Below are 10,860 nucleotides of genomic sequence, written 5' to 3' on the forward strand. Positions count from 1 at the left end.
TCTTCGATTGAAACGCATCGCACAAACCTCAACCAGAGTCGCCAGTTACTTACACCATTAGGCAGAAGCGATCAGCTACAGCTTAGAGTGGCGTAAAAGTTTGGGAAACTGAAGGAGAAGTAGCCGCCAGAGCTCTGCCGACGGTGTGATGTCACGAACGAGGCCCATTCCCAAACAAAGCCGCTTCCTCCGGAACGACCCGTTTAATTGACATAAATATTCCACCTCCCGGCATCAATCGTGCGCCAACCCACGGTTCGCCGTATTTCTGTTTACCTCGCGGCCCATGACGTCAATCGGCGGACGGCGACACGGCCCGTCGATTTACTGATTAGGTAGCCCATCACGGGAACACGGGAAACTGAACGATAGGGGAAGCAAAAGCGTACCGAGGTGAAATAAAAACGGACCGATACGTCGTAGTCAGCGCGCGAGTGTAAAAAAGAGAGTAAAACGATCGACCGCATAATCAGTGGAGTGGCCGCTACGCCTCGATCGAGCCCTGATTTCCCCTCGACCCGGGACGCCCTTCCCTTTGCTCCGCCAATCCACCGGGGGTTTCGTTCGGTTCGTAAAAGGGAGGCCGCTTATCGCGGCACGGTCAGCTGACTGGGTGCAGGTTACGAGGTTGTTGTTTGAGTTTATTATTCAGTTAAAAATAGTTCGTACAAATCTACACGTGTCTCCACCGGCGGAAGTCCAGAGATCTAGGGGAAGCGCAACTTACAAACTAACCACCTACGCCAGCCGGTGCTGGCATGCGTTTGTCTTCGTGTGACTAACCTTCTTTTTGCTGCAGATTCGCACGTCCACCTCCTCCGGGGCGGACGACTTCCGCTCCGGGACGTTGCAGTCAGCTGCGGTGAGTGGAACCGAGCCTGGCATCGGCGTTCCCGCTGCCGCCGGTAGCGCGAGGTTGGCCAGCTTGGATCGGACGACGGAGTAACCCTCGTCATCATCACAGCTGACGGTGGAGCAGGTGGAACAGTCGGACACCTTGCGTTCCGGCGTCCGAAGACCACATTGGTAGTCGCAGCCCTCGAGTGCGCTGATGGACGAACCGCAGTAGTTCAGGTTGCTGCAGGACGAGGCCGCACTGATGTCGGACTCGCAGTCAGCCGAGCCGCGGCGTAGCCGGTGGCGCCGGAAGTACTCGATCTCCTCCAGCGTGATGCCGCACATCGTGTCGTCCGAGTAGTCCGACACGACGACCGACGGCGTGCGGACGTAGCGTACGCCATCCCCCGTTTCGCTGACGTAACTTTGGGCGGACTCGCGGCGCGAAACCGAGGTACTCGATGGGCAGCCGAGCTGCTGATGCTGTTCTGAGTCGCCCGCCAGAGGAAGCTCTATCACCTGAGCCTCCAGGATCATCTTGCTGCGCACCACCGTCGGGCAGTGTTCCCCGGAGGGTGTCGTCAGACTGGGTAGGGTCGTCGGCTCTGGAACGGGCAGCAGGGCCGATCGAAGCGGGATGTCGGACACCCCGAGGGTCAACCGGCGTACCTTGCCCACGTTGGCGATCATCTGTTGTTGCTCCTGCTGACTGAGATCATCGTCCAGGCCCAGCGCGGAGTCCGAGCTTGCCGAGCGGGTTACCTTGTCGCGGTTCTTCATGGTTTCGGTGGAATCTCGGTCTCCAGGGCCGTTCTGTTCGTTGCTCACCACACGCCGATCCTGTCCTGCGAGCGCCTGTAAACGATCCTCTTCGTCGCTTGAACCGTAAGGACTTTGCTGAGTGCTGCTTCGCCAACCTTCATCCGATTGCGCGTCCGGGCTAGGGTTTTCCGTACGTTCCACCTCGTCGATGGGTAATTCCGGACTGGCGTGCTTACTGACACGCTCCAACTCTGTACCCAGCGGAACCGTCTTCGCCTTCGCCTTCGCTGTCGTTGTCGTCGTCGATGGCAACGACTCCAGTGATACTGACGCAGGTAGTGCGCGCTCCTCGCGTATGTCACCTTGCTGGAGTTCGCTCCAACCCCACACCCGCCCGTCCACCCGCGACCCGACCTTATCTAATCGACTTTTATCGCCATCCCTCACAATACTGCTCATAAATCTTTGCACTTCAGCCTCCTTCTGGCGGATGATATTTGCGTACAGTTCGATCAGTCGCTCGACGCACGGAAAGCGGATCACTTCCGACGGGCCACCCAAAGTTACGCTTCGAGTGGAATTTTCCTCCGGGCCCTCGGCCATCCGGCTAGACTTCCGAAGGTCCGGCCGCAGCCACTCACTGGCCCCGTCCAACATTAACGCATCGCCAAGACAAAGGCGGCTGTAGACGACCGTCTTGCGTTGCCTCTTTCGGGCCCTGTGTACACTTGCATCCATTTCTGGCATTTCTCCGGAACGTTCGTCCAGCGCTCGGCCACCCGTCCCACCACCGCCCATACCGGTCGGGTGCGTCTTATCGCAACATTCGTTACGGTTGCCACTCGGCCGTTGCCGGAACCCGTCAACTAGGGCTCCCCCGCCGTGGTCCGCCCCACGAGCGATGCGACAACCGCTGATAAGACCACTATCGCTATCTCGACAACTGTTTGCAGTCACTTTGACGTCAGCGGAGCCGTCGGTGCTGGTGCATTCAAACTTTCCAATGAGGCCGTACACAACGGTACCGCCGGTTCGGGTCGATCCCACCGCCGCCTGCGCCTGCGGAGGCCTTGAGGTTTCGCCTGACGTTGCACTTGCCGCGGCCGCTGGTGGTACGACGGGGGATGATGTTGCGTTGGGCGGCCAAAGTGTTGATCGCGGGCACCTGTTGGCCATTGCCAGCATTAGGGGACTTAAGGGTGTGCTGCTCGGGTGCGCCTATCAGTTGCTATGACGAACGCGCGACTCATCCTTGTCACCGTTCCGGTGAACTTTAGTCACTTCCTTTTTTCTCACTGACGCCTCCGCTGAAGGGTACGAGCTACCTTGCACGAGCTCATTGCCTTTCGATTAGTCAACAACGGGAACCGGAATCTGCGGAAAAAAAGACATACGGAAATCGCATCAGAAGGGGGCGTGCCACTATGCAACTGGAAGGCAAACAATCACAACCCAGGTGTAGCATTATATTGCTCAAGTTATTTTATGTTTTAAATCATTTTCTTTACTTTTCTACATACAAATTCTTCGATATCTTTTCAAGAAATTCACATGATAGCTCCAACCAAGAAACCCATAACATTTCGTAGTAAAATAGCCTGAAAATATGCAATATGCCAAGTATGCCAACTCTTACCAAGATATTAGAAATTATCTTTATGAGTTGCTACACACGGTGCTCACGGACAGGACATCCCTCACCACAGTTTTTCAAACTTGTTCATAGCAATTGTAAGCATAAATTATAGGATTGTTGTATCATTGTAAGTATTTTAACATTATCTAAATGTTTCTTTTCAACTGTATCATAATTATGATAGGTGGGTGACGTATTTTTTCAGCAAATTGGGATAAATTGTCAAATTTATCAGAATTATTAAATTTAATTGGAACAGGCAGGTCGTATTGATGCTTCTTCAGCATGTTTTCTTCATTTGTTCGAGTACCGAGTGCCTAATGTTTATCCTGGTTCATAATTCATTCAAATATTGACACGCAAAGAAAAGAAATCAATTGTTCAATTTTACTACAAAAATTCGTCACGTACCTTGTAATGCAACGAGTTGTTACTCGTCACTAATCGAAATTGACATGAAACCGTATTTTTCCATGTATAACGAACCCTTTTTAGTTCAAAACTAATCAAAGTTCAATTAAGGGGGTCGTTATACACGAGTAGTAACTTTTCAATTCGATCATTGAGTGGAGGTTAAAACACGCATCACATTGTTACAACTGATGAAAATTAGAAGAAAAAAATCGATTTTTGTCATAAATATTGAATAATTTGTTTTTTGTGGCTCGTTATACACGGAAAAATACGGTATATTGTTATCCCACACTTTAAAAAGGCAAATGTTCGTCTGTGTATTGGTCTGCATTCAACGACAACGTCTTTATGAAAAAAATATTTTTATTACATAACTAAAACTGTACCCTGCAACAATGAATGAATGAATGAAAGTGAATTTAACATATGTGATGCTATTCACGCAACATAAAATCACAGTTATAAGAGTGCTTAAATACATAACGTGAAGCTTGGGATTAGAAAAAATTAAAAAAAGTCATCATTCAGATTTCTGCAGAAAGTAAAAATATTGAATGATACAGTGTGTTTCAAATGAAACATTAAACTTAGGTTATTTAGAACTAAAATTGTTGCATCAATTTTAAGAAAACATGTTTAAACTTTGATTTAAAGCAATTTTTCTTTGCTCGCTTTATGACCATTTTATGGAGAAATTGAGTGAATTCACTATACTTCTTATTTGTTTGCAGATTAAAAACTGTGTGCTAAACCCCGTGCACCGTTGCTTCCTAGCGTTGAAAAAGAAAACTCGTTTAACTTGCTTCCGAACTATGTTTTTTACACTTCTCCCAATTCATTTCCGTTGCCGTTTTTGTACACCCCATACTACTGCGTCTTGGATCTAACGGCACAACATCTACGACTAACGGGTCTACGGAGCACAGTTTAATCCGAGACGAGCACTCTCTCCCACCAAGATGTGCTACACAGCTGACGAAGCCGTGTACAACGTGTAAGTCACAGCTGTGTGTTCCAGGTTCCCAGCCGGCGATCAAGACAGATTTCAGTTTTTCCTCTCCTCTTTCAATTTTCCTGCTTTAGTCAATGTGATATAGCGAGAAGAAGAAGCCACGATTTTCCCCCGATCACTCTTGTCTGATTAAATATTTCCAGGCCGCGATGTATTTTCTCGTCAACAGCGTCGTCCGCGGTCGAGAGTACGTCAATTTCTCGAGATCTCCCTCCCCAATCTTGCTGCAGAGCGGCGGCACTCAGAGAATGAGTACCGGCCTTCGCGCAATCCGCGAAACGGGCAAAAATCAAACTCGCGGCGGTAAGTCTGGCGAAGCTGAGCAACATCCATGGGGCCGGCATGATTTTCGCTACCAACACACTATGCTCGAGGAGAAACGGGTGGCTAAGTGCGTATAGCCAGAGGGGAGCGTTCGTATGCGCTTAGGCCGCGTGGCATTGCGGGGCGCATTGAGATTTAACACACGAAAAAAAAGGAAAACTAACAAAACGAAACCACGCGCACAGCAGCACCACCATGCTCCATCGCAGCTCCAAGCGAACCGGTGGCAAAATCCACGATCATGTGTACACCGATCTAGGTCAATGTTTTGCACCGATGGCTTTTGTACGTGGTTTCAACAATAACAAAAATGGTAAGCCTCCACGAGCCGGATGGGTGGCAGCAGCGCAGAGGTGTTAAATATTTCTCCCAAATACAATTAAGCGTTTTAATAAAAAAAGTGCTTTGACAGAATAGGTATAAGGTCATCCATCGAATCTAAAACGTTTAAAAAACTGGGAAAATACCACCGAACGGATTTACGACCTGCAACCATTACGTACCTCCAATTCGATCGAATCTTTTCTCCGCCTCAATAATGGAGCGAATGTCCTCTGCCCAAAAGAACGCATTAAAAAGCCTCTTGCCAGAAATAAGTCGATTCCAACATCTCTCTTCTGCTCATAAATCTCCATTGTTTATATGATTGACGGGGCACTTATCCCTGAGCATCGGGCCAGATGTTGTTGGCCGCGTGCTGACCGCCAACCCCGGCACGCCTCCTCCGTGTGCCACGCCCCTCCTGCCCGCACTCTTCGCGCTCGCCCGTCACAATATTTACGATCGATCGAGCGAACAAACGAGCAATTTCAGCGGGCCACCACCCAACGGCGTAATGCGCCGCCGTCCGCCAAAAAGCTGGCCGTAAATACACCACGAACCGCCGGCCATCGATTTCGCGAACACGTAACGATCGATCGCACACCACGAGCGTACATAAACATTCACCTGCCGCACGCAGAATGGAACGCGCATTGGCATTTAAATTCAATTTTATTGGCCAACCACAGCAAACCCTCCGGCTGCCAAATGGTTGTACCTTATTGTGTTTGCCGTTCCCGCTCCCTCTTCTTGGCTTGCGTGCACTTCCGTCGGTCCCATCAGTGCACCTCCCCCCACCCGCATTGGAGTTCGCGCTGTGTTTTCGCACTTTTCGCGGCGGAACCATTTTTGGTGGGAATTGCTATCGGTTACCCGCCGAGCGAGCGTCTGTGCAACGTTACGCCATGCACAAAGCCTTTGGCGGAAGACGCACACGTTGTTGTTATACGAGCATCGTTTTGTTCCACTTGATTTACTACCTATTGAGGTATTGTGTTGAGCAACGAGCAAGAAAACAGGTCGCACACCCAACATGGAGCGCGCTACAGTTGTTCGATCTTCGTGCAATATTTTGCAGGAGAACAGATCGACCAAATCGTATTTTTACCAAATAAAAAAATTAGATTCATTGGTTAAACAGTGTTTTACAATACTTTCGTTCCGTTCTATTAAGTTAAAACATGTTGATTTTTACATGTGTTTCAACTCATCGAATGTGTAACTTTACAAAGGAAAAATAAACCATCCGTTACTCAAAGAAACACATAATGAAGACAAAAGATGAGGTGAAAATTGATAAAGTTTCTCAATGTTGTAAAAATAAATGGATATTTACATATTTCAATTAATTCAACGGACATCGAAGTCTGTTTGAATATTTCATAACGTTTAAAATAGATCTTATGTGTTATGAAACACTGCTCTACCTTTCTGCACGAAATATTCTTTGTAAAAGTTTAATATGAGTTTTCCAAAAAATCTAAATTTATCATCGCTCACATGAGCAATCGTAGAAATTGAAGGATTTTTTTATTATTATCTTTATCATTATGGTTTTTTGACGAATTTTGACGATTGTAATGCGTATGGCATCTCATCATTTCTTTCTGAAGTTTTCTTTTGTAGTACCTAACATTTACACAAGGAGAAACAGTGTGAAAGCTTATGCCAACATGGAAAATGTAAGCAAGGGTTTTTATATATTCATGGAAGCCACGCTTCTTCAAACAGAAACATTCGTCAACCGAAAGTAATACAAATATGAAAACTGCAATGTAAGATTGGGTAAGATAGTAAAAGTAAGATAAAACAAAATGTAAGCGTTAAAAATTGTAGGAAGCAGGCGTAATGTAAAATTTATACTAAGAAGAGAAAAAGATGAGACTTACTACATTAGAAGGCATCGAACATAAACATTTAGGTATTAAAGAATCACACCAAAAAAAGATACAATAAACTGGATGAAATCAACAATATCTTATCTAGAGGCTGGGTATGAGATTGTGCACGAATCGAATGATGACTACATTAAATTTCCTTCAGTGCAATCATACGATCGAACGAAAGCTCACAAGCAAGATAATATAGCCTCCGATCAGAAGACACCGACGATGTCGCGATTCTGCGGTGAGCAAATTCGAAAACAATACGTTTCCCGTACCGCTTAAATAGGTCAATGTCGCTCGGTGCACACCATGTAGGCAGCATGTACTCATGAACACGGAACATTTGTGCACCGATCCGATCGAACATCGCGGACATGTTGTTCGCGTGCTGTTCTTGCCGGTATGGTAATCGATTCGGGACCGCGACATCACCATTGGCAGTCACGCATGGGCAGCTCTCAGCAGCAAGATGCATGATACCGATATTCATGTTCAGTGGGTTGTTTTTCTCTCTTTCCATGCGGGTAATTGAAATGGGTTGTCTCCTTCTTAGCGGTGGATTTTCATTTGCCAAAACAAGACCCCGAGCAAAAGCCTTCCAGTGGAACGGCGGAAGCACTTTACGGTGCCATTTTTGGTATCATCAGGTTCACGATAGCATGTGGCTGCCGGTCGGAGCAACAGAAGCAGGAAGTTAATGCACTCTTCAACAGAGCTACCTTCAGTGCAAGCCCGGGACAAGTTGCTGTCTCGATCAATGAACCTATGCGACGACGGTTGCCCAACGCTTTCAAGTGGGAGCTATGCCAGCATCAACAGCATGATCATCATCAACCGGCATGAGCATCATGAACTCCCATGTGTACATTATCATCTTCAGCACCACAGCGAAGCGACCTGTGGCGAAGAAGGCGGACGAGAGCCCCTGTGTAATTTATCTATTGTGCGCGATCTTTACGCCTAATTGTAATTTATTCGTTCAGCTTGTCGGCGATAGCGGCAAAAGCCAGACCGGCAGACGCGATCGTCATCACCGGCCTCGATTGAAGCGTGTTGCCGTGTCGCGGATTCGCCGCTCTCCTCGAAGGCTAAGATCAAAGTGGTACTGTGGCTTGCTGGCTTAGTTGAATTGGTTCACTTACTTCGCCACAGAACGATGGGTGCGTGGCTGTGTTTGTGCCACAATAGATAATCTACTCCTTAGGAGCCACTCAAGATTTGCTTAATGGCATATTCTTCGTACGGCTCTATTCTTCACACTTTTTGCTTTATTTATGCTACATGTGATAGTCCTTCACAGACTTGATCATTGTTGAAGGTCATGATACACCGAATGACAACATGCTATTTTTCGTTAAAAAATGTTATTATATCCATGATGCGCATAAAGAGAATTTTCACGAAAAAATTGCAGGCTGTTTATGTGAATTAAATTTATGCTTAAAGATTGAACCACGGTTATGTTTAATGTACCATCTGAAGCAAGGAAACTAAGAAGATTCGAAAAGTCATTATAAGTAAAACTACAAACATATAATGTTTGTTCTTATTTTTCACGTCTAGTTCACTAAACTAAATTTTATTTTATGTCATTTTAAAAAGTAATAAAAAGCATTCTTCAAACTGAACTGTTGCTCTACTCTTCCTAACATATCTAAATGAATGTTACTGTTTTTTTTAGTGTCTGTTTATTTACAGTTGTTTCTGAGTCCAAAGTTTGTTTTTTTGCAGATAAATGTTAGATAACCTCATGAAAAAAGTCGCAAGAAGCCAAAACTGTGCAGGTCGCATTCAATGGCACATCACTCCTCAACGAAAACTGGGGCTCGTGGAAATGCACCCTCTATCCAACGTGTGTCCAACGCATGAGAACCTGCGACTTGTGGGACATCCTGTAGCAATACATAACAAGTTTTGCTTGAAATTACCCAGCAAATAGTGTTACTCAAACTGGAAATCATTGTTCATTGAAAATAAGATTTTGTAAGAAATCAAAGTATTAAACTAAATTAAATTTATTCATTATAAATAAACGAATGTAAGATTTTCTTTATCTAATAGCACAAACATCTTTTGGTTTTAAAAAAAAAAATGCATTACAGACCCTTACTGATTTCTCGTAGATATAAAAATATTTTAATATAAACAGAAAACGCACTGAAACGCACGATCAAGTGTATCGCAACTAGAAAGGAATCTTGTGAGGTTAAAAAACGAGAGAATTGAACCAAGAAACTATTGCTTTTTCCATGGTACAACAAAATGCATAAGAGCCACTGTTTCGTTTATCTTTTCGATTTGAAAAACTAACTTTGAATTGCATTTTTGGGTGACATAGATAACGATCTCCTATTCTCACAACGTTTGATACAATTTCCTTAAACAATGCATTATTCTTGACAAACTAAAAGTATTCAGTTCACGCAACTGTGACAATCATCTCTTGGTAGGTAGTCATAAGGGGACGAATAATTGGACAGAATCAGAATTGTAAACCATCGGCGTTTGGCCGTTTTGAGGCTGCAAAACAAGCTATGCCTCAAATTGTGGTTGGCCACCCCAAGACGCCACAAAACCGTGCGCGTCCTGCCAAACGCCTGCGCTGCCGTGTCAGGTGCAGTGACAGCTCCTTGGACCATGCCGGTGACATTCAATTAGCTCTTCCATATGCAAACACCTTACTGCCACAACATCGACCGCAGTACGTCACACGGCTCGGCGTGTGGCATTGTGGAACCCGCGGCTCACCACCACAATGCATGGCCCCGGCAACCACGTACGCCGATCGCGCACCCCATTAACATATCAATTGGCGATTTATTATGCGACACCTGCTCGGCAGGGAGGCAAGCGTGTACCGCGGCCACGTACAAACCCCAACCCCCAATGCGAGAAGATGTGTGATGTGACGCGAACGGGAGCGCAGGCGATGCCGAGACCGCTAATGGGGTCCGCGGCTGGAACGTTGGCGGACGTCAGCGTGGTGTCACGTGTGAACTTGGCACTCGGATGGCAGTAATGAGCCTCGCACAATGTCCGCGCCAAACGGAGAACGCCCCGGCTTCTTCACGTCCGCGAACGTGTCAAAATCAGTCTCGCGAATCGGCCGGTCTCCGGAGGCGGCCACCGGAGAACGGGAGGGGGAGGGAGAGGGTGGATCCATGACACGCCCGGCCACGGAAGCAGCCGTACAATTGATCGGTCGTGTTTCACGAGGCTGGTTGGTGGCAGCAGAGGGCAGCAGAAGCAGATTAACACACCACATTCAATAATTTATCCCCGACGATGACGCCCGTTCGTGTGATGTCTCGCGAGACGAGCGAATGTGCCCCAGATGGCATCATATTTTCCCGCTGCCCTTATGGCTCTTCCATAAATAAATTGATACTCGTACAACTCAATCGCATCCTGTCATTGCTGGCGCACTGCTGGGTTAAACAGGTCAAATGGATTGTATGTATTTTTTCTGCAAGCGAAGCGCGATAAGGCACGAAAAGATGGTTCGTGTATGGATCGTGATCTTTATTTTTTCTGAGTGGCCCCGACAAGAAAGCTCAGGCCCGGGCACAAACTAGAAAGCAAGTAAATTGATTGAAACGAGCTCTTACTTAACAATCGTGCTTGGGTGAGGAAAAATAGTCAAACAATGCTTAACTTGGAACGGTTGA

General features: G+C 46.6%; 1 protein-coding gene across 1 annotated transcript; it reads right to left on the reverse strand.

Annotated features, from left to right (window-relative positions):
- Positions 1-738: 738 nt before the first annotated feature.
- On the reverse strand, positions 739-2,775 carry LOC131284654 (uncharacterized). Its single transcript, XM_058313516.1, has one exon. It carries the CDS (start codon positions 2,773-2,775, stop codon positions 739-741), a length of 2,037 nt encoding a protein of 678 aa, XP_058169499.1.
- Positions 2,776-10,860: the final 8,085 nt, after the last annotated feature.

The sequence above is a fragment of the Anopheles ziemanni genome, chromosome 3 (genome assembly GCF_943734765.1).
Source record: "Anopheles ziemanni chromosome 3, idAnoZiCoDA_A2_x.2, whole genome shotgun sequence".
Lineage (NCBI taxonomy): Eukaryota > Metazoa > Arthropoda > Insecta > Diptera > Culicidae > Anopheles > Anopheles ziemanni.

What these genes read in the sequence shown, in the direction of transcription:
- LOC131284654 (XM_058313516.1), bottom strand. Translation starts at nt 2,775, where the DNA reads ATGGCCAACAGGTGCCCGCGATCAACACTTTGGCCGCCCAACGCAACA.